Here is a 24,110-nt window from a genome sequence, read left to right as displayed (position 1 = left end):
AAATATACTGCAGTGTACAATGATTTCACCTCCTTGGTTAAATTTATTTCTTGGTGCTTTTTATTTTAGATATTATTATAAATGTAATCGGTGTTTTCTTAAGTTCCTTTTTAGGTTGTTCATTACTGATAAAATAAACACAATTAATTTTTGCATGTCGATCTTATATCCTGCAACATTTCTTAAGTAATTTATTAGTTCTAGTTGCTTTCTTATGGATTCTTTGGGATTTTCTATTCATAGGATCATGTTATCTGCAAATCAAGTTAGTTTTACTTCTTCCAAATTGGATACCTCTTATTTATAGCTCTTACCTGATTATTCTGGCTAGAACTTCCAGTACACTGTTGAATAACAGTGGTGACATCAGGCATCCTTGTCTTGTTCCTATTCTTTGGGGGATATCTTTCAGTCTTTCACCATTTGAGAATGATGTTTGCTGTGGGTTTTTTCGTAAATGCTCTTTATCATATTGAGAAAGTTCCCCTCTATTCCTGGTTTTCTGAGTGTTTTTATCATGAAAACATATTGACATTTGTCAAATGTTTTTTCTGTGTCAACTGAGATGATCGCATGAGGTTTTTTCCCTTCATTCTATTAATGTGGTGAATTACATTGGTTGATTTTCTTATGTTGAACCAGTTTGCATTCCTGGAACGAATCCTCCTTGGTTGTGATGAAAGGTCTTCTTCATATACTGTTAGATTTGTTTGCCAGTATTTTGTTCGGGAGTTTTATATCTATAGTCATAAGGGATATTGGTCTGTAATTTTATGTTCTTGTCCTTTCTTCAACTGACTTTGCCTTCAAGGTAATGCCTGACTTTATAGAATGAGTAGGGAAGTGTTCCTTCTTCTTTCACATGTTGGAAGAATTTGAGAAGGACTGATGTTAATTCTTCTTTAGATGTTCAGCAGAATTCAGCAGTGAAGCCATCCGGTTCTGGACTTTTCTTTCTTGGAATGTTTTTGATTACTGATTCAATCTCTTTACATGTTATAGGCTTGTTGAGATCTTCTGTTTCTTTTTGAGTCAATGTAGGTAATTTGTATTTTTCTGGGAATTTGTTCATTTCATCTAGGTTATCTAATTTGTTGGTATACAGTTGTTCATAGTATATGAACTTTCATATACTTTTCATTTCTGTAAAGTCAGTTGTAATGTCCCCACTTACATTCCTGATTTTAGTGATTTTCCTTTGTCAGTCTGATTAGAGGTTCATTGATTTTAATGGTCTTTTAAAAGAACCAACTTTTGATTTCATTAATTCTCTCTATTGTCTTACTTTTCTCTGTACCTTTATCACAGTGGAAAACTTAATTGTATCTTTTTAAATTGTGTTCAAAACTGTTCCTATAATAGCAAAGAATGAGGGTTCAGCAGAACTGATGATTGATCGGTATTTTTATCACATAGATTACAGTCAGCTTGTATTACTAGCTGTGAAGTACACCTATACCTTTTAAAGCAGCCCTTAGGACAATACTTAGAACCTCTCATGATACTGATACAGCTCACAGGCAGCTCAAATAAGAGGCAACTCAGAAGCCATCAAATTGGACATTAAGGTTTTCTTCAGATCAGAGGAGATGCTAAAATATTCATATATGTTAGAGACATGCAATTTTATCCAAAATAACTTCCTTATTTGCATGCAATTCTATCCAAAATAACTTGCTTATGTTGTTACTTCTAAAGAATAACAGTGTGAAGACCCTGAAAAGAGAGGATGAATCATGGCAGAAAATACAGATCTGAGCTGTATTCTCATAATCTCATCAGAAGAAAGAGCACTCTTTCAATAAATATATTTTGAGCACTCACTGCATGCAGCGTATTGACTAGGTTTAATGATGGCAGGGTTAGATTATGAATAAAACAGAGTCACTTTATCCTAGGAAGATACTGTAAGTGCACAGTCCTCATACTCAAGAACTTGGGACTGGGTGCCACATCACTGAGATGCCCAAAGAGCTGCAGGGGTCACAGGAGGATTAGAACACTCTGGATTGGAGTGGTCTGGGAGGGAATGGCCTTCCAGTGGTCTCCTAAGGAATGAGTGAGATTTTAATGCATCCAGCTAGAGAAATGGACATCCCAAGAAGGAAGAATGGCTTATTCTTTCCCGTAGTGGCTTGTTATGGTTTCTTTGAATCTTCAGAGCCCATCCTGGGCATTGCTCTCCTCTGCCCATGTGTGCAGAGTGGGCTTCTCCCCTTCCCTCTGCTCCTCCTACTGTACCCAGCAACCACCTCTGTCTCTATTCCTAGCACATGGAGTTACAGCTATTGGCTCACAAGTCTACCTTCCCTCCTTTCTGTGCACAACTGGGGAGACTGTGGCTTATTTTTATAACCAAAGTATCAGCCACATGGCTGCTTCCAAATTCTTCAGCCTACTGGGGACACTGCTTTAAAACAAATAAACAAACACATTTAAGCTGCTTGAATTCCTATCCCCTGTACAAAGAGAGACTCAGAGGCTCTCCAAGAATTACCTGGCTCCTAACTTATGCCAAGCTCTCAATCATCTACATCTTCCATTACCACATCACATAGCAAATAAAATGTGCTGTAAACGGTTTGGTAAAGGAGTTACATCTCAGCAAATAAGCCAATTTGAAATCACACATTGGACAGAGCTATTCTTAAAACTCCCTGGTCATTATTTCCTATAGAACACTGGTCTTACCTTGGAAGAGGGAATAGGCTCCCTTCCCTGTAGCACCTGCCCAGCTCCCACAAGCCTAACCTTGTCATCTTTACACAAAGCATTTCATCCTTTCTCACTTGACTCCAGTCCATCCAGGCCAGGGAAGGGGTTTCTACCAAAGAAATCATCCAAATATTTTGCTTGAGAGAAAGATGGACAGGCTGATTGAGACCAACAGGTTCTATGTGACCTGGCTATTAAACTGTCTTCCCCACCCCAGCACCCAGCCACAATACCTGGAATATGGTAGATATTCAATTAATGTTTCTTCGCTGAATCTCTAAATCTTCAGCATGTTCCAGATTCCATGTTATCCAGCTTGTCTGGATGCAGGGTGTGCTTGGAAAGGTATGGGAAATAAATCTGGAAACAGGTTGGAATGAAATTGTCAAAGCTATAGAAAATCGGATAAGAGGTTGATTTTATTCGGCAAGTAATAAAGGTTTCTGACTAAGGGAATGTCACAGAAGAGCAGCGCCCTAAGACCTAGGAAGAATGGTCCAGGAAGACAAGGGACCCGGGTTGGAGGGAGGATGCTCTCTGAAGAGAAAATTGCAATCCCCCAAGTGCATTCACTGAGAGCTTGGACTATGAAGAGATGAGAAAGGAAAGGTAAAGGTAAAGGTGAAGGATTGGGGAGTGACTGAGGGGTGTAAAATTTAGAAGGACCTAAAGTTGGGCAAGACTTTAAGCCTAGGTGATATAAACAATGCGATAGGGAAGGAAATAAGGGTATTTAGTTGGGGGAAGAGTATGTTGACTTCAGTCTTAAACATTTCTTTATCCATCCATCAAATAGTTGTTGAGTGCCTTCTTGTGCCAGACAGGGAGTTACGTCCTGGAGACACATGCAAATAAAATGGGCATAGTCCTGCCGCCACAGGGTTTACGTTCTAGGGAGGCAGAGAGGAAAGCAATAAATTAATAGACAAATACTTACAGAGTCTGGAAAAGGCTAGAAAGGGAATAAGTGTTATGATAGAGCAAAGCAGGGAAGGTCTCTCTATAGACCTGGTGACTTTGAGGTCTATATGTGTATTAAACTGGAGCTGTCAGGCAAGCAAGGAAAACTCAGACCCGAAACCTTAGAGGAAGGTGAACTCTAAGGATGAACATGAAGTCCTCTGCCCAGAGGTAATGGTCGGCATCATGGGCCAAAACGGGCCCACCCAGAGAGAGCTTATAGGAAGCAAAGAAAGCAAAGCCAAGGTAAGAATCTTGGGGAATAGCTGCAATTCAGAGAGCAGAAGGAGAAAAAAGACCAACAAAGGAGACAGTAGTGCTGGAAAAGGTGGGAAGAGAAGCTGGCTGTCGGGGTTAGGATCCAAGGAGGAGTTTACCGAAGGAGGGCCTGGCCAGCCGAGACCAGAGCACACATGGGGGCCCAGAGGAGAGGATGGAGGGAGAGGTGGCCACTGCTCTGCTCAGACCTTTGGGGTGGCCTGTGCACAACCAGCATGCTCTGTGGGGGAGCATGGGGATGAGAAGGAGCTCCTGTGCAGACTGTGAGGTCAAGATACTTTTTAGCATTTTTATATGCAAAATTAGCAAGATACAGTTTCTGACCACCAGGGATCTTTCATTGCATTTGAGGAAGGAAAGCAAAAGGGTTAAGAGGATGCGTTTAGGAGCTGCTGCCTAGAGTTTATTCCTTCCACCCCCACACACTAATTTATGACTTGAAGCAAGTTACTCACTGAGCCTCATTTTCCTCATCTGCAAAGTGGAGATTATATCTAGGGTGTGTGATTGTTGGGAGAATTAAGTGCTATCGTAGCTATGAAGCCCACAGCAACTCGTGGACATGATAACCAGAGAGCGTGCAGGACAAGGCTTGGCTGAGTGGCCTAGACACAGCTGCCGTCTAGAAGTTTAAATTAGCAGATGGTTCCATCGAGTTGCAAGGTACCAAGAATACACAAGACAAGCGCTTGGGAGGCCAGTTGGCAGCAAGACCATCTCATGCAGTGGGCAGGCCACATGGAAGGGTCTAGAAGACTGTGGGAGGCCGTTTTCCCCATAACACCCCCATGAACTCAGAGATCATCTGGGTCCCAGAAACCTCAAGCTGTCCCTGCCCTCAAAAGACTGACAGTCTAAGGAAGTGATTCTAGGAAGCTTTTGGAGGACTTCCTGCTGAGATTCTGATGGGCCTGCCTGAGGAGCCCATCCAAATACACTTGTAACAAACTCCACATTTGCTGAGAGTCCCTGATTTCTCTAAAGCTATTGAGATGGGAAAAAAAAGCACCTGGATGAGTAAGTGAGGTGTTGAATGTTCTACCTGCAGCGGCCTCCTCAGCCAGACACCCTGCAAAGATGGATGTTTCTTCGAAGCCCCTGAAGAATCCCCACAAGCAGCTATTTGGAAACAGGAAAAACAATTATGTGGTAGGAGAATAAAGACAAACTCAAACAGGAGGAAGGGGAACTGCAGGAGGGTGAGAGAAGGCAAGTGCTTTACCTGGCCTGGCTGCTCCTACTTGGGAATCACACCCTCCCTGTGCCGGCTTCTCTGCCTTCCAGCCAGCCACCTCTGCCTTTCCCAAAGACATAAACAATAAGGAAGGCTAGTAGTATAAAGTGGAGAAGTTACACCATGTCTCTCATCATTCACAGGATGTATAAATGCTCTCCACTTGTGACACAAGATTGCAATTCCCATGAAACCACTTCTCTACCCTGGAGGGCAAAGGCCAGGCTGACCTTAACCATGAGAGAAGGGAGTATTTTAAGGAATGATAGTAGGAATTCGTTTTCTCCCCACAAAACCACAAATGTCAGCCAAACCACAACAACAGCTCTAGAATTGATAACTTTGGAGTGGGTTAAAAGGCTAAAACAAGCCAGATTTCAACTGAAATGAAAATTGCTGCTGTCCACCAACATCTGAAGAGTATGATTTCCCAGCAGAGAGAAGACACAAAAAAGGAAAGAATTTAGGAGCTCCAGAAATGCCAGGGCATGCTTCCTGAGTTAGGAAATGCTGAGAAAGTATAGGGGACATCCCTAAGGAGTAGGTAAATCCATGAGCCTCCTTTTGGGTTCTGAGTTCTGAGGAACTTAGGTGTTTCACATCTTCTGTTTGTTTTTATTGCGGGGGTGGTGGCAGGGAAGTGTGCTGAGTTGTTGTTGAGAACATTTCTGTCATGTACCCTTTCATGAAGGTAGACCAGAGAAATGCAAGTGCACCCCCGGCACCTCCAAGACATATACCATATATTCAATAGAGGGTGACAAATATTTAAAATAAATGAATCCTGGGCGGTATGATGGTGGCTCAGTGGCAGAGTTCTCACCTGCCATGCCAGAGATCCAGATTCGATTCTGGTGCCTGCTCATGCAAAAAATTTAAAAAAAAATTTTTTTTTAAATAAGTGAATCTTTCAGAAGGAAAAGAGGGAAGGAGGAGGGGTAGCGAAGAGAGAGAAAACTCACTCAAGAGAAATGAACTGTAAGCAATTGACTGCTGAAGCACAATGCTTCCTACTCGTAAGGACTTAGATCATCTATCTGGGATGGCTAGTGGGTCTTTTCCATCTCTAATTTCTGACTCCTTTGATACTCCACCCTTTCCCAGAGATCCAATCAGGGGGGAGGTGGTGCAAGAAATGTTGAGTCACCTGATAAAGATCAAAGTGGCCCTTCAGGTTCTGCCACAGGCTGAAGGGTCAGGCAGGGACTTGTTGGGCTGCACAGGGGCCCTGACCATCCAGCAAGGCAAAATTTCCCTTCTGTGACAGCAAGATAAATCTCTCCTCCTGAAAGGACTACTCCATTCTGTGATCCAGGGCGTGCCTCCCCAGGGCACTTTCTGCATGCCATCAATTGGCAGTACATTGTTCTCTCCATTTATCCTCACTAACATGGTAATTGTCCCTGAGAAATAAAAAGGAAGTCCCTGACTTCCTTTGCCCAGTGATTCTTAGGCATGGAGGGGACCCTGTGCATTTGCTGGGACAAGAGGGAGCCCAGGGTTTCCCTTTTGGAGTCTGGGCTTTTGGAACTGGGCTTTGGTAGAGACAGGTGTCTGAGGCTGCTCCAGGCCACCATCCCATTCCCAGTATGCTCAAAAATGCATCCAACCCAATTGCCAGCCCCTGGTAGTCATTGACTCTGTAAAGAGAACCCCCAAGTCATTGCAGGGAGAAGATTTTATGACTCCCCAGAGGAAGAAATTTATCTAGAGATTTTTCTTGATGAAGCCATAAATCATTTACATCTTGGAGTCACCACCACCTGTGACAACTTTCCTGGCCCCCAACTTTATGGCCACTTTGAGATTTGGGGATTTATTACCAGCCAGCTCAGAACACTTGCTGTCCTCTCTACTTGGAATGTTCACCCCCAGATCTCCCATGACTAGCTCCTTCTCACCAGCTAGGACTCTGCTTAAATATCCCTTCGCAGGCTGCCCTTTCTGGCTCCAATCACTCAAGTCAATTTTCATCACACCTATACCATCTGCTGTTCCCTTGCCTATTTATTTACTGCCTGTGCCCCTTACTGTGGTAGGAGCTGCACATCACTCTCACTGGAGGCAGCATGTGGTCTGAGACAACTCCCTGAGACAGCCTGCCTACAGTGCATAGAACAGGAACCTAGAATACGAACCACAGCCAGGTACAGGGGGCAAGTACTGAGACACAGTTTAATAGAGGAGGAGATCAAAGTGCATGTGGGACACGGAGAGAAGTGAAACTTGGAGGGAGGCAAGAAAGGGTAGGGAAGGAAAAGGAGCATTTGAGAAAGTCCTGACAAGCATTCACAACATCCCATTGTCACACCAACACTAGAAGGTGGAGCACATGAGAAAGCTGAGACTCATCTAGTAAGTGGTGAAGCAGGGATTTCAATCTGAATCTCTCCAACTCCAAATCCCATGTGCTTCTACACAGATACAGTTTAAATAAATGATGAGGAAGAACAAGAACATTCCAAGCTATAGGGACCTGTGTGACTGAAAAGGGGGCTGCAGATGACCAGAATTGAAGGATTTACCTAGAGGGCAATTGGGTGACAATATTGGAGAAATAGATCACAGTTTGAGCAGGGAGGACTTAATTGTCTATTAGAGGAATTCTGCTCACTTGTGTAGGTCTGACAGCACCGTGAAAGTTAAACATCAACCACTGTTATCATTTACTGAGTCCTAAACATCAGGCCCTGTGCTTGGCACTGAGGTTCTCTCCATCCTTTATCTCTGATGCATACAATTTAACAGATTGAAACATGTTAAACTGTGAGGGTCGACTCACAGGCCCCGTGAGGGTCGACTCACCCCCACAGTAAGTGATGGAGCAAGTGTTCAGCTTAACTCTGACTCCCAAGCTCATGCTACGCTAGCCCTACTGGCTATCAAAAAGCCATACTGAGCCCAGAGGGAAGGTCCACTCCCCCCACGTTTGCTCTCCTCTGACCATAGCAAACTGCCTGCAATTTTCAGAAGGTTCTCTAACACCATCATGCCCTGCATCTAGCCTGCCTTTGCCCTTTTCCTTTGTCTTCCCATCTGCTGCTTGCACTCCCAATTTGGGGATCATTCCTGAGAATGATCAGGAAGCATTTCCTGAGTCCCCTGGCCCCACAGGACTGCATAGTCCTCCTCTGTCTCACTAGGAAGGTCACTTAATCCTAGCACCTTTCCCAGCACTAATGTTAGGTAAGTCATACCATTATTTATCAATACAAGTGCTTTAGTGACATGCTTAACATGGGGCGTATTTAAGGCCCTCGTCAGCACCCATTCTGCTCCCCCTTCCATGCCCCTCATCAGGTCTCACTTCATGTACCCTATACACACTTTGATCTCCTCCTCATTAAACTGCTCTCTGTGCTATCCCCTTGTAGTTGATCATGCCACTTTGCACTTCGCTTTGAGCTTCTTCAGGGCAGGCGGTTATAGCTGTTGAATAAAGGAGCGGATGCGTGTTGCCAGGATTAAATGAGAAAGGAGGTTGGAAGTCTTCTGCAATAATAAAATGCTACACAGCTGTGAATGTTTGCACTACCTGTGACTTTCGTTATTACCACTATTAATAAGGCCATGCTCACAGGTCTCCCTTTCTTCCTGAACTATCACTATCCAAAGTCAAGGACTAAGAGATGTGGGCCAAGTCTTTGGATACTTCATGCTCTCCAGACTCACTGTACTTCTATCCAAGGGCATGGGGTCTAGGAGATGTGGACACTGTGGTCTCCCCACTCTTTAGACTCTGAAACTGCAGAGATCTGGCCCAAGAAATTCTTACTCTCTCAGTAGCCACCCTGGCGGTGGCATGAAAGACTGAGTTCTTTTATTCTTTGAGTCATCTTCTTCCCACAGAAAAAGGACATTCTGAGTGGGCCCTTCAGAAGTTCCCCAAACGCACAGGGTTCTCATGTCCAGCAGCAATTTGTATCCTTGTTGTCCTAGGAAGCAGCCATTCCTAGAAAAATCTGCCCCAAAGCCCAGTTTGACCAGAGGAAGTCTTCTGGGATTTCATGGCATAGTTGGAAAAGAATCTTTCCATGGGAAGATGGTCTACTGGTCTGTGTTTTAGCCATACATAAACATAAGGTCCATTATCATGACTATCCCTGATGGTACTTAGGAATTTGTATTTGTTTTTGAGAGAGGTACATTAATCATATTAGTCAAACAAAGATGCTTTATCTTCAACCTTGTTCCCTTTATAAAATCATTCATCTCCAGCGGGAGAAAAAAAAAACAATGAAATTGTTTTCACTCTAGACTCCAAGGTTGCATCATGCTTTCTCACACTTTATTGCTTGATGTACAGAAGCCATGTGTGATTCCAGCCTGGTGTCTCCCTTGACTCACCGCCTTCCTCCTGACTCAGTTTTCCACTCCTATATCTGCTCTCATCTGATTACCAAGTAGTCTAGCCAAAGGTTTTCATTTTACTGGGCCTCTGTAGAATGAAAGCGTATTGTCTTTCTTCTATCTAAGTCTTAAACAAGTTATTCTTTCCCAGAGAGAAGCTTTCTGAGGAAGCAGTCTAGAATAATGGAGTTACAGCCTGGTCTTTGGAGTCAGGTCAACCCCGGGTTTGAATCCAGGCTCCACCATGAGTGACACTGCAAAGTTACCTAACTTATCAGAGCCTTGGTTTCTTTATCTGCTTCCTAGAGTGGCTGAAAAGTTCAACAGTATGGTGCATGTGAAGTGTTTAGCACAGAACACAAAGAAGAGGCAGATAGAAAGATAGATGTTGTTATTGTTGCCTATCAGGGATTCCCAGTTGTCCCACCCCCAAACCAAGTGTTGGACCGTGAGGCTTTCCTGTGACTGCTGAGGGATACCCACCCCCATCTGAAGACTAGGAGAGGCCTGCCGACCCACTGCAGAAGGAGTAGGAGTCCCCTAGGTAATGATTTCATAGCCCAGCAACAGTCTCCAGTAGACCATTAGATTCTGTTTTGTCTCAGTGGGAAAATGTTAGATAAGTCATACCATTATTTATTTGTACATGTGCTTCAATAACAGGTACCTCCATGCCTGCTTACAGCCATGGAATCATTTGTGCTCCAGATAATCACTTGCTATATATAATAGCTCCCTGAATGTCTAGGGATCCTTCTATGGGGGAAATTTGAAGCATGAGACCCCTCCAACCCTTGTCCAGCAAATCTACACCAAGTCAGGCCAGCCCCTTTAGGTCCTCGCCTCCTGAGTTGGCATTCTCCCCAGGGGGCACCATGAGCGGCTAGGGGCCCAGTTAAGGTGCCCATTGAGGCCTCACAAGGGCAGAGGTGAAGTGAAGCAAGGAGAGGGGGTGATGTCTCTCTGCAACTGACTGAACTAAGTCATCCCTGGCACCTTCACAGGAGTCAGAGAGGTAGTAGAGGCCACATCTGCTCTCTGGAGTCTTTGCCCTTTGTGAATGGTCTTTATTCTACACCCTTGTGGGTTTAGCAGTGAAATGAAGTGAAGGCAGCTTTGAGTTGAGTCCAAGTCATCATTTTTGCAATCTCCAGAGCCACACTGGCCCTTTGTCAGCTCCAGCTCAGTGTTCATAGCATCCTCCTTCCCCAAACCTTAAGAGTCCCAGAACCTACAGAGGTGACATTGCTTTGCAAAGATTGGCCTACTTTCTATACCGACAGGTTTGTATGTGATTGAGCTAGAGTAGGACCCTTCTGAGAGCCTCAGCCACCTCTGTCCCTCGTTCCTGAGTTTATGTGCAGAATCTGTCACGCACATGGCAGAAGCTCAGGTTCCCTCTCTGCAGTTGTAGCAAATAGCTGAGCATGAGAAACAATGGAGAGACCAGAGCACTGCCAGGAACACACACTGATTTCTTGTGGATGCAGAGTTCTTCCCCTCCATTTCCTCAGACATTCCCGGGTGTTTCTTGTCTCCTCTTAGCTCCCTTTGTTGTTGAGAACAGTGGCACAGTACTCTAGCCATGCGACATGGGAAAGTGCCTTTTTTAGCAAAGGGTTCTGGGTCATGTCCTGAAGACCATCCCAGGAAACAGCAGAGAAGAACAGCTCTGGAGGTGCAGGATACAAAGTTCCATGGTGTGACCAACACGACTGTTGTGCAATGGGCTGTGTGGGACAGGGCTCCGGTTTTTATATCCCTGCCATCAGTAACTTCTCGCATGTGGATAGAACTATAGTTTCTAAAGCATTTTCACACACACCGAAGTGTTGTTTTAGGCAAGCTGGCAGAGTAGAAACCAAAATCTTGTTTATCTGTGGAAATTAAACCCCCCTCCCTCGTGGGCAGTTCTGAAGTTCAGACACTGGGCCTTTTCAGCGGGGGCTGGCTCTGCGGGCAGGCCGGGCACCTGTAAGGGGTAACTGTGCAGAGTGTCAGACTTGGAGTCCCCACTGAAGCTTTCATCAAAGCAAATCTGATTATTTTCCACTTGATTTTCCTGAAAGGATGTTATGATTTTCTCGATGTTTGGTGGCTGGCGATAAATCAGGCTTTTATGATGTCATGTGAAAGGCCGCCTCTCGGACTTCCTCCTGTTGCAAGCCGAAGGATGAAAGGGGGACGTGCTGGTAGAGTGCAGTGACCACGGTTTGCCTGTAACCCTTTCCTAGCTTGTCCCCATCCCTGCTGAGGCTGCCCACAGCCCAGGTCAGGGGAGAGAGGAGGGGGAGCCGCTTCTCCTTCACTCTCCCTTTGGCACTGACATAGTCAGGCCTTGGGGAAGTGGCCGCTTTCCCTCGGTTGAGCAGACTTCCTCAGCTAACAGGCTTTGGCATCAATCCAAAATTCAAAAAAGAATGTCTGTTCCATGGAATAATAGAAGAGATGATAGGTCGTTTTACAAAAGTTAATTTTTTGAAAGAGTCCCTGCCTTATAATCATTGAAGTGAGAGGTTTCCTTTAAAAAGAGATAACATCTAATGCAGTGAATTGTGGTAAAATGTTACTCTCAGACATTGCTGGTGGCATTGTAAATTCATACAATGCCTTTGAAAGCAGTAAAAAGGTTCACAAACAATCAAACCAAAATCCTAGGAGTTCACTACAAGTCCTCTCTTTCACTCACACCCACAACCAGTCCGTCATCAAGTCCTGTTTCCACCGCGTCTCCTCAGTTCTTCAACTTCTCCCCGTCACTGCTGTCACCACAGTCACCCGTAGTCCAGGCTCCCTTCGTCTCTCATTGGATGTGGTGCCGTCCTCAGCTGGTCTCCGCAACTCTTTCCCCTTCTAATCTATGACAGCCCTCATGGTGATCTCTGAAAACATACCTCAGAGCCTCTGCTTAAAACCCTCTCTAATGGCTCAGAACGAAATCCAGGCTCTGTACCTGATGTATTAGATTGGCCGGGGCCTAATTTTAAAATAAAGCAGGTTATCGCCCCATAGATGAATAGATCTTCACACACACACACACACACACACACACACACACACACACAGACAATTTATGATTTTTAAAAACTGCTCAGTAAGTTGTAATGCTGCCTCCCATATCTTGGAAGCATACTGAGAAGGAGGCTCCTTAGCCAGCAAGGGGAGTTAGGGACTCAGCTCACACTAGAGAAGTGAGGGATGGGGTATCATCTCCATAGCCCCCAGGAGGGCTGAATGTTTCTTGTTTGACCTGATGGCATCCCAGCAGGTACCCAGCAACACAGCCAGGTCTCTGCTGGTCGCCTCAAGCTGGTCCTGGGCCCTCCGTCTCATAAGGCCAACTGGGTACAATTGTGACTCTTCACTGCAGTGGCTTGGATCTGTTCCCTTCAAGAACCACCAGGAGGCTCTTGTGGGCCCAGACATATCAAAGAGTGGCAGAATTTTGTCGGGGAAAGGGGCTGTGTGTTAAGAGTTGGAGCGGGAAGAATAGCCATCAACCCTTTCAAAGCATATAGCAAAGACAGTCCTATCTTTACCTTTCAAAAATTGCATCGCCCTCAGAAAAGCAGATTTCTGAACTACATCTGGTTGAGTTAGCTGACTTTATAACTGAGACCTACAGGGCTACAGAGACTCTAGGGTGTCACTAGAGAAATAAAACTTTGGTGACAACATGGGATTTGCGGGAAAAGGCCTCCACCCCATCCGTGGGCTCACCCACTAGGGCAGAGGCAACCTTGATCCTTCCCACTTGTCCAGCCTCACTCTGGGCTTCTGGTGCTCACTCACCAGCACCACCACCACCTCCCCTGCCTCGAAGACCTGTACCGTGTCCCCCAGAACCCCATGCACTTTCGTACTCTGAGACACACTTACCCCAGATCATCCCATGGCTGGCTTAGTCTTCAAATCTCTGATCAAACATCACCTCTTAGGAAGGTCTTCCTCAGGTGGCTGACATAAAGTAAGCCCCGCACCGTAGCTGCTCTCTACCAAGGTCATTTGGATGTCTTCTTCTTGGCACTTCCCGTGACTTGAAATCGTGATGTCCATGTGTACACTTTCCCACTAGAAGGTAAGCTCTGTGACTGCAAGGGCCTTTCTTATGGCCACTTTCCCAGCATCTAAAGCAATAAAGGTTTGGCAGCAGATGATCAAAAGCATGCAATGTGGCATGTGAAATGCTTACCAGAACTGGGAAAAAGCAGGATACAAAATTCTGTACACTCTGGCTACAACTATTCTAAAAATGATGATCTAAAAATGGAAGTTGGTATGGGGTGGGAGTAAAATGGCATATATGTGTGAAAGAAAATATATAATCCCATTTGAAAATACTATATTTCCATCTATTATATTGCTACAAGAAATTAAGAGAACAGCTTTCCTGCACCTTAGTGATGAAAGGAACAATGTCTACTTTTGACAGAATACCTGTGGTACAATGAATTAGAAATGGTACTTGCTATGTTCCAGCCATAATCTTGAATTCTTACAACAACCCTGCAAGACAGGCAATATTATCCCCATTTTTCGGACTCAGACCCTTTTAAAAAACACTACCCTAAAGTCATTCAGCTAAGTATTTGAGCTGGAATGAGAAGCCAGGCCTCTCTAGCAATGCCTCGTGGAGGGGTTGCTGTTGTTTAAGATGGTTTTTTTGGGGTATCATTGACATACAGTGAAATGCATAGATCTTAACTGTATAATCTCATCCGTTTTAGCAAATGCATAAATCATGTAACCCACACTTCTGTCACACCAGAAAGTTCCTTTGTGCCCCTTCCCAATCAGTTCTCTTCCCCTGTAACACTGGTACAATTTCTAGAACTTCGTATGCATTGAATCAGACAATGTGTGTGGTTGTCTTCTTTCATTCAGCAGCAGATTGTGTGGATAGTCTCATAGGTTGGTGCAGTCTGTATTAATTGAAGACATCTTTGCCACTCAGATTAATGTAGCATAAAGCAGATTGCATACACTAGTTTTATCCTATTGAGCTTTGTGACTGCTGGACTTAGAATCTAAAATCCTGGCTTCAAAACCCTAACACAAGATGGTTTTCTGACATTCCTCAAGTTGTTTGTCTTAAATAACTCTACAGATGCATTCAGGTGTAGTATTCTGTCCCTCTAATGAAGCTGTAAAAGAAATATCAGGTACCATGTAGTGTAGATCCTCGACAGCCTAATAGAACTCTCCGTCAACTATGATAAACAGAACAAAATGAATGGAAAAATAAGATCGTAGAAAACCTACCGATTCATGTTGATGTTCATTTTTTCTCCATACCTCTCAAAAATGTCATAAGGAGCTGTCAGTTGCCTGGTTAGTCCTGGAGCTTCTTAAGTTACTGAGGGATAAATATTAGAATCAACATTTGGGTGTGTGTTTGAATATCATTTCTATTTGGATTTGGGGAAAAGAGGAATGGATGGGGAGAGAAGGGGGGAGGAATTATTGAATGAGAGTTCTTAAATTGGACTGACCTATCATCCTATATAAACTGAAAGAAGTCCTAATGGAAAAACATACCGTCTATATTGTAGGGACAGTCAGATTATTGATAATGCTCTTTAGTACTAATATGCTAAAGGGGGTGGGGAGGTGGGGGAGAAACTTTTCTAAGAGGTGGGGTAGATTTCCTAACAAACCAAAAGGAAACAATCTTCACCTGTGGCATATCGGTCTTCTCAGGATTAGAGGTGACTCCTTAGTGTGCAGGCTGCAGAGAAGTGAATGACAGAGAGCGGCTTTTACCTCCACAGGTACTTTGTACGGTACTTTCATCCCCAGGAAAAGATGCCACCCGAGACAGATAGGAGATCTCTTGTGTTGCATTTTGAGTGTGATCATCTTGAGGTTTAATAAGCTGATGTTTGTAAAGTGCGCCGAGTGTCGAAGTACCAGAAGGATAGCAGCGTGTGTCTCGCCTCCAAAGTGCCACTTACCAATTAAGACACAGCAGATCTTCAATTGTTCCATTTAAAAGTGTTTTATCTCCTTTCCTCCGGGATTTTGTCACCTCCTCTCAGCATGGGTAATTCTTTACACTCCAGATCCAGTTATTAGCAGTGACCATTAATTTCCAAGGAAGATGGTGCTGGCTTTGAAGCCTGGAATGCTGAGATTAGGACGTTTTATCTTCCTTTCATTAAATTGCCCCTGCATTACAGCAGTGAGTCAGCCACCCTCCCAATATCAGCTGATTAAAGATCAGCGAAGAAATCAGAATCAAGAGGGCTCTCGTTACAGTCATTAATCTAGCCTTCCCTATGTTTATACTGCTGTAAGCACTGGGATCAAGAAGTAAAGCCAACAACAAAAAAAATTAACTCTACGATTGCAATTATAGATGTAGAGCAGATACAGAGATCTAGAACCTTATACACTTGTCTGATGCAAGATTAAATCCTAGTCTGTTTTGCTTATTTTATTTAAAGCAAAATGTTAAAAACCTACCTGTCAGTAGCTAGTTTCCAAGAAGCTACTAGGCACAGCTCCTGAGAAACCCTTTCTTCTACTCAGCCCAAAACCTGGTCAGATGGGAGAGGTCTATGGGCCGCAGAACCAGACAGTGAGATGTCAGGGAGTGTTCCTGGGTAAAGGCCCTGCTCTGAGAACACCCAGCTCCTCTGCCCAGACAAGGGCTGGGGCCAGCAGCCAGACCAAGCACACATATGCCGAAAACCTTCAGGCTGATACTGGGCTCACTGCATGACATAAACTGCAAGGACATATGTTCCCGTCCTGAAAGGAAAGCAACCACTCCATCTTCTCTACACAGCTCAGGGGTATCTGCCTGAGAGGGCGCTCCAGAATATTCTTTAGAACTCTATTAAAAGGCAGTGGTAGGGAGATGTGGAGGTGGCTCAGTGGCAACATTCTCGCCTGCCATGCTAGAGACCCGGGTTCAATTCCCCGTGCCTGCCCACACATAATCACACATAGTCAGTGGTAGAATGCCCATGTGTCATGGGGAGACCTGAGTTCTGATTCTTGGCCCATGCAACACCCCCAAAAAACAAACAAAAAACTTTATTAAAAGGGAAATTAACATGCTTGAGTCCTATATTTTCCGTAAATATTTGTGTTATCTGTCTGGCTCACAGAGCCTTTTTTTACCTAACTACATTTCTCTTTTTAGGTTAACCATATTTTTTAATATATGAGTGAGAGAACAAAGTTATGAATCTCTATGCTGCACTATAAATGCCATTGAATTCTTTCTTTATAAAGTGATTTTTTTTTGCCACATTTATGCCTCATTTACAAATGGACACATATCAGGAAGGCAATATTCTCATTCACTTTCTCAGAAAACTCTAAAGCATTAGCTAGACTTTTTCATTGGTGTCTGAGAGCATAAATGCAGATGGATTGCTTCTCTCCCTTTGTTTGGTAGCTCTTCATAACTGACCCCAAATGACAAATCCTACCAACTGAGAATAAGTGGACCCCAGTCTAGCAAAGTGGGCTTAGCAAGGGGGTCATAGAGTTTTAAAGACCACCTTAGGCATCATCTAGGAGATCAGGGTGGGCGACCCTCAGTGGGAGGCTCCAGTCATGCCCGGAGAGTGAGCCTGTGAGTCCAAATTAACTGGTTAGCCCGCAAGGCCAGATCTGGGCCCGGCTTTGGGGTGCAGCCTCTGGAAACGACAGGGCTCGGACTTGAACTCAGGAGTTCCTTCCAAGACACCTCACGGAGCCTCATGCTGATTGCCCACGGCCTCAGTGCGGTAATGGAGCAACGTGCGGGCTGCTGGCTCTGTTTGCTCCCTTGGCCCTTTATCTCCACTGTCAGCACGCCTGTCGGGCCAGTGCTGACGGACTCAATTTCCCTGAGGTTGAGCCGAGCATTGTTTGAGTTCTGACGGCATTCTGTCAAGACCTGCTGATGGACAATCCCACTGATTCCAGCTTCCTGAGCAGACCAGACAGCCTGCTGTTTTCTACTTGTCTCTTATCACCCCTTGTCATTAAAAGAGAGGTCTGGCTTCAACTTCCATTTGTGCTGATGTGTGGCAGTAAAGGGGAAGAGAGAGGGGAAATGTTCATTACCGCTATTAACGCCATGGCACTTATTACTGCTCTGAGACCCTTTCCCTCTTTGGGAAGGATTCAATCAAAGGATAGATTGGTGAACAATCTCAGAGCTTAAACTGCACCTGAGAAGAGAGATACTGTTGCAAACTTTCTGGGTTATGTTCAGACTTCCCCCCCCCATTCTTACTATCTCCCAGCTGTGTAGCTGGGCAATTGGAAGCTTTTTGCATTTTGCTGAGTTTTTTTTTTTTTAAGCATTTCTATCTTTCTAAAAAAAGGATTACACCCAGAGTAAAGTTTTCCTGTTCACTCTACCTCAATATAAAGTTAGATAAAAAACTAAAGTTATGGGCATTCCTTTAGTCCCTCAGTGCCTGCGCTACTCCTCAATTTTGCTTTTCTAAGAAAAGTTTGGGGGAAAAATGAATACCATGTGACATTCACAGCTTCATATCTTAAATTCCTAAACATCTTTGACTGGGGTCTTCGTCAGTCTTGGTTTTCATATTAGCATGCCCAGTCTGTGCACCGTCTCCTTATTTATAGCACTTGGGAGTCCATTTTTCCCATGCACACATCAGAGGTTTAACAACATCCAACCAAAAGGTCTCACACTCTTAAAATGGTTCTCCACCTAAGCAGATGTTCTTTGCAAATCTCAAAGGAAGGGTTGTTGATGAAACATCATATCCAGCCCATAATTTGAAAAAAAAATAAAATAAAATGATCCCAAAGCAACTTCAGTGAACAAGAGAGAGAAAGAGACTGTGAACTGTGAAAACGTATCCTGTGTGATACAATCTAATAGCATTCCCCACAAAGATTTTAGAGAAAATGGGGGGTGTCAAAGGGATTTAATGTGTTAAAAAATGATCAAAATGAAATAAGATTAGGGGAAGGAAAGAAAACTAACACGTGTAACTTAAAGATGTGTTATCTTGATGGAGATGAAAAGGTACCTAAGAGATTTGAGGAAAGGGAACTACAGTTAGGGTAGAAGATAATAGCTCAGTGTGGTCTCTCCTTTTCTGGATTTTGCGTTAACTACTGTGGATTCAGGAACTGGCTTAATGACTTTTCCAGGATTTAGTCTGGCCGTTTATCAGTTCACTATAACAAGAACGTAAGCCAGGAAAGCCCTAAAATTTACTGCGGTGAAACGCCCTCCTACCATCCTGCCATTTGCAACTCTGGCCATTGGTGTTGAGCCTTTAGGGTTTTATGTCTGGACATCCGAGTCAATGGGCAACTCCTAAAGGTCAAATGAATAAACAGTCATCTGGGAGCCCAGGAACAGTGGAGGGACTAGGAGCATGTAGACATATACGTTTTGTCTATGCTCATGCTGTTTTGCTGCCATAAAATGCTCAGTGAAGTCTAATCGAATGTGACAATAATACATTGCATATCGAAACTGTATCATTCACCTAAGGAATAGCAACGAAGTCAGGAAAGACACATGGAGTCAGAATATTCACACAGAAATGCGTGTACATCGTCCTCAGAGCTATATTCACTCTTTGTAAAAGAAAAGTTCCAGACCACCCAGTGCATGGAGTCCATTTTAAAAACTGTACATCAAATCATTGCTTTAATTCAGTTTTTTGTCCTATAATCATAATACAGCTTTAAGCCTTTTAAATAAAGAAGGGACTGTAGAGTCAAAAAAGAAGAAATAAGCGAAACAGATAAATGTATTCTTCTCTCGTATTCTTATGAGCTGATCATGCCCGAGTAGAGGCACTTGTGGAAGTTCAAAGTTTTCTAAAGGGTGTTAAATGTAAAAGGAACATATATTATGGCTTATTTCCTCCTCCTCCTTCCAAGTTGCCCTGCCAATTCCTGTGTCTGAGAACAGCAGTTCTTGACTTCCTTGTAAGAATACAGGCCCCCACACACCATCCCGTCTTCTCTGCTTCCACGTCCTTGCTGTCATTCCACTCGTAATGGCCATGGCCACTTCTACAATAGTCCTGTCCCCATGCCTCATTCAAATATGTCTTTTGTCTGAAGACTAGTAGGTTAAACCATTTACTCTTTTATATAAATGACACAAAAGGAAGAAGCACAAAATTACAAAATTTCTTTAAGAGCAGTTAAGTATAAAACAAGCTGGCATGTCCATAATCTTTTCCTAAAAATTAATTGGGAAGAAGCATATTGACTGGTCTGGCTAGGTGTTTGTTCAGTAGCAGCTGACTTACAGAGCTGCTGTTTTATTTTGATGGAACCTCATCCCTTTCCTTCACAAAGTCTATTGGTCTAATTAAATTTCAGGGAGACAGAGTATTGGCAGTAGGTTAAAGTAAGCTGCTAGATTGGAATGTAGGAGTTGGGCTCAAAACTAAATTGGGAAGTTTAACTGGGTGCGTGTCTGGTTTCAATGAAATACTTTAACAGCATATAGTAGCAGTGTCTGTTCTAAGGCTTTCAGAACCATTTTTCTTTTTCCTTCATTGTAGTTCCTGGTTGTTTTTATATTATGAGCTACTTGTAGAAAAATACAGGAAACATAATTACAATACAAAGCTCCCTTTCCCAAGCCTACTGAGATCATTTGAAGCCAAACTGGGTTTTAGGGTTTTGCTAACTATAAGTTCAGAGCCATGAATTGCATCCTATGAAATGTGGGTTGATTTACAGCAAGTGTTATGTTATTAAACAATAACCATGTTTCTCCAAGCTGTGTAACTGCTATAGAACTGAGGGAGAGCCCAGCCGGGTTGCTTCATAAGGCCACATTTCACAGCTCCTTCAGGGAAAAAGAATGAATATCTTTATGTGTGACTTGTTTAATAAAGTAGAAGTATTGTAGAGATACATGCCAGTTTATTTAGGGGAAAGAAAGAGAAATAAGTTACTTTGTTTTTTCATTTATATTTCCATCTCCGTATAGCACGGGTTAGACTGCCGATTAACTTTTGTGTACTGCTTTTCCTGAAGAATCTGTATATGGACTTTCGGGGCCAACCGAAATAACTTGCTTTACTCTGATCAGTGCTCTGGAGAGGAAGTCAGTGTATTGTGAGATGGAACGCCTTTGGGAGCTGGATTTGTTTAAGTCTGAAAAGTAATGATGATTATTGAGGATGAGAGCTGTCGAATGTACTCTTTTAGAGTAAAATTTTAAGCAGACAGTACAGATATTCAAAAGTAGAATCCAGACACCCTTTGGTGCAAAAGGCTCATCAGTAAAGTTTATGGTGCAAAGCAGGTACCAGTCCAACCCACTCTTGAGCTATGCCTGCCAAGTTTCAGGGAAGTCTGAAGAAAAAAAGCGGAAGGCTTTATGCTGCAGCTTCATTATCTGTTATCACTTAATGTAACTGATTTTTAAGTTGTTCTTCAATGATATATGTAGCTAAAATAGAGTGGCTTAATGTTTTAATTGATTTATTATATCCAAACTGGTACACATGGGTTAAGAACTGGGCTATTTTTGTGCTGCCTTTACATTCTTTGGTGTGCTTTCAGGGTTTATATTTTATGCACTATTTAATGAATACATTTGTATGTAGAAAAGCTAAAGGCTTATTACATGCCCCCCAAATTGTCTATCTCAAAGTCTTTTTCTCCTTCCTTCCTTTCTTTTTACAACTCATCTTGAAATTCTCATCTCAGTATTCATCTAATCTTCAGAAAACTGTAAGAAATTGGTGGGTGAGGACTGGGATGCAGGGTTGATTCTTTCCCTCTGGTGTTCTCATCTAGCCAGTCTTGCCTCCAAAGAAGTCTGCTAAATGGGTGGGAATGAATTGCACTTGTTTTTGTAGAACTCTTGGCGCCATGCTGTTGCGCCTGTGTTTCCTTCCCAGCACCCGCGCAGCTGAGGGGTGACCATATACCTGAGGGTCGTTGGCTTCCTTTTTTATATTCTGATAAGGTGCCTGTCAGAGGGGATTAAAAAAAAAAAAACAAAACTTAAGTGTGAAACAAACGCTAGCCCCAGCCTCGGGTGCCAGAACAGGAGGCTGGTGTGAAAGTCAACTTGAACCTTCATCCCACGGCTCAGGGACCCGAGAAAAGGGAGAAAGAAGGCTGTAGGGAGGATACCGGGTCTGAAGCAGCCGCAGTGTGCTGTCAAAAGCATTGCTTCTCAAACTGCCAGTCGCCACTCTTCTCTGGGTCATGAAATAACTAAGTGGGTTGAAATCAGCGTTTTCTCCAGAAGGGAACATTAGAATAGAGTAGAAAATACCTAGTGCCCTCGATAATAAGCGTAAGTGTTGCTTCGTGAGGCTTTAGTTTCAGTTTTGTGTGCGTGTGGGTGTGCAGGATGGCAATGCGAAATGTATTTCTTTCCTGTGGGTCCAAAAAGCCCGAGGCCACCGCCCAGGAGGAGTCGCCTCGGGGTTGCAGCGCCCAAGCTGCTCGCGGTTCCGCCGCGGACTGATAGAATGGCCGCGAAGCGCCACCAACGCCTGCGTTGGGAAGAGGAGACAGCGGGAATTCCCGCGGCGGGATGGATTTCCCGGAGCCCCCCCTGGCTGAGTGAGAGCCGGCGGGGCTGCGTTCGGGGCTGCGATCCGGTGCCCAGTCCGCGGAGCCGCACCCCCGATTCCTCGTGTCCCAGCGCAGCTGTGCCGGTAGTTTAAAACTGCAGACGTTTACCGGGTGTCCGAGCTGCCGCTGGGTCCCGCGCAGCCCCGGGCAGCCCCCGCGGCGAGACCGAGTCCCCCGCGGGAGGCGGGGGTTGATTTATTTACTTCTCTACTTGCCCGAGAAGGGCAGTAATTCGAAACGGTTCTCACAGTAGCGTCCCTGACAACTTAATGTAAAAAAAAAAAAAAGTCATTAAAGCGTCCATGGGACACGACGTGTGTGTGTGTGTGTGTGTGTGTGTGTGTGTGTGTGTGTGTGTGTGTGTGTGTGTGTGTTGGAGGTGGGGGGGTGCTGCGGACGGGGACTGGGGGTTGGGAGCGCGCTGGAGTTGATGGCTTTTTACGGCTTTCAAATGGCCTGTGCAGGGTGTTGGGAAAGGCAACCCCGCGTGATTTATGGCTCTCGGGCGGCCAGCGAAACGGCATCGCTTCGGCGGGGAAGGCTCGGCGCGGCCGGGGACGCGCGGGTCCGGGGGCCTGGGTGCGCCGTCCGGGCGTTAACCGCGCCCGGGCCCCGACCCACGACCTATTTTATGCTCTGCCCGCAGGACTTTCTGCAGGGAGACTGCGCCAAGGCTAGGCAGAAGCTCAACTGGAAGCCCCGCGTCGCCTTCGATGTAAGTTCCTCTTTCCGGTGCGACCACGGGGCCGGCGCTGCGGACCGGGCGCGGCCGGGCCCGGTGGGGTGGGGTCCGGGTCGGGGATGGCCGGGGGCCGCCAGGGAGGGGGATGCCCACGGAGTGGGGGTGGTAGAAACTCCCCTCCCCGCCGCCTTTCTCGTGCCCCAGGAGCTGGTGAGCGAGATGGTGGACGCCGACGTGGAGCTCATGAGGACCAACCCCAATGCCTGAGCGCCGCCCGCGGAGCCGCCCGAGTGGGGGCCGCCGGGCCGCGGGGAGGGCGCAGACCCGGCGAGCAGGGCGCGCAGGCCGGCAGGCCCGGAGCTAGTCTGCAGAGCCCGCTGCCCTGGCCGCGGCTCCGCGCGGGAATTTGCTGCAGCCGGGACGGGACTCTCCGGGGCTCCCTGCGGGTCGCTTTTCCTTTTGTCCGAGCCTCCTCGAAGGGGTTTGAGAAATCAAGATGTTTAATCACACATTCACTTTACTTGAAATTATGTCGCTAGACAGCTGAAATTGTGAGGCCTTCAAATTGTTTTCCTCTTTTATTAAAGACATCCTTTCTATGAGCCAGCACTGACAGCGTCGACGTCGGCGTCTTCTCCAAGCTGTGTGAAGCGACTGTGCGGGCCCCAAAACGCACACCCCGAATCCACGCCTGGGGGGTGGGGTGGGGAGCGATGGCTATGCGGGCCCCAAAACACACATCCCGAATCCACGCCTGGGGGACGATGGCTCCCTTGGTGCGTGGGCCCTGCGGGCGCCACACCGCACAGCGACCCAGCCTGCCGGAGCCGGCCTCCCCAATGTGCTTGAGTCTCCGCAGGGAAGCGGGGCAGGGGGCTCCGGCAAGCGAGTCCCGCCGACGTTTCTCAGCCCTTCTTTACAGCAGCTGCGGAAAACCAACTCCTACACTAGCGAGGCGTTCGGGTCCCCTCCCGCCGGAGCTCAGACCATTGCAAAGAGGGCCTGAGAAATTGGGGGTGAGGAGGGGTGAGAGGGGAGGGGTCAGAAGAAGAAACGCTAAGGTACGTAAATATTGTTAGAGCTTCCCGTGCCAAAGCCCCTGGGTGTACAGCGGTATGGAAGCCCAGACCTTTCCTTTGCCTGGAGAATCTCTCACACAATGCGTATTTCCAACTTCCTGTCAGCCCGAGATCATTTTTTTAAATATAATTTTGATTTATTCATTCAACAGATTTATACCAAGTGTCTAAGCATTGCGATGGTGCCTGAAATGCATTCGCGTTAATTAGAAATTAGAATAAGGGGGTTTAAGACTAGGCCTTGGGTCACTGGGTACGA

At 45.3% G+C, this 24,110-nt stretch overlaps 1 protein-coding gene across 1 annotated transcript in view; it reads left to right on the top strand.

Annotated features, from left to right (window-relative positions):
- The window catches only part of GMDS (GDP-mannose 4,6-dehydratase), a 738,355-nt gene extending 714,840 nt beyond the window's left edge, over nucleotides 1-23,515 (top strand). Inside the window, exons 10-11 of the mRNA XM_077143384.1 lie at nucleotides 22,737-22,805; nucleotides 22,977-23,515. Coding sequence (XP_076999499.1) covers nucleotides 22,737-22,805; nucleotides 22,977-23,039 — 132 coding nt within the window. The 3' untranslated portion in view covers nucleotides 23,040-23,515. The remainder of the gene's footprint in view (nucleotides 1-22,736; nucleotides 22,806-22,976) is intronic.
- The last annotated feature ends 595 nt before the right edge of the window (nucleotides 23,516-24,110 follow it).

The sequence above is a fragment of the Tamandua tetradactyla genome, chromosome 25 (genome assembly GCF_023851605.1).
Source record: "Tamandua tetradactyla isolate mTamTet1 chromosome 25, mTamTet1.pri, whole genome shotgun sequence".
In the NCBI taxonomy this organism is placed as follows: Eukaryota; Metazoa; Chordata; class Mammalia; order Pilosa; family Myrmecophagidae; genus Tamandua; species Tamandua tetradactyla.
Note: the sequence above shows the minus strand (reverse complement) of the source record. Positions and strands in the feature narration are given on the sequence as shown.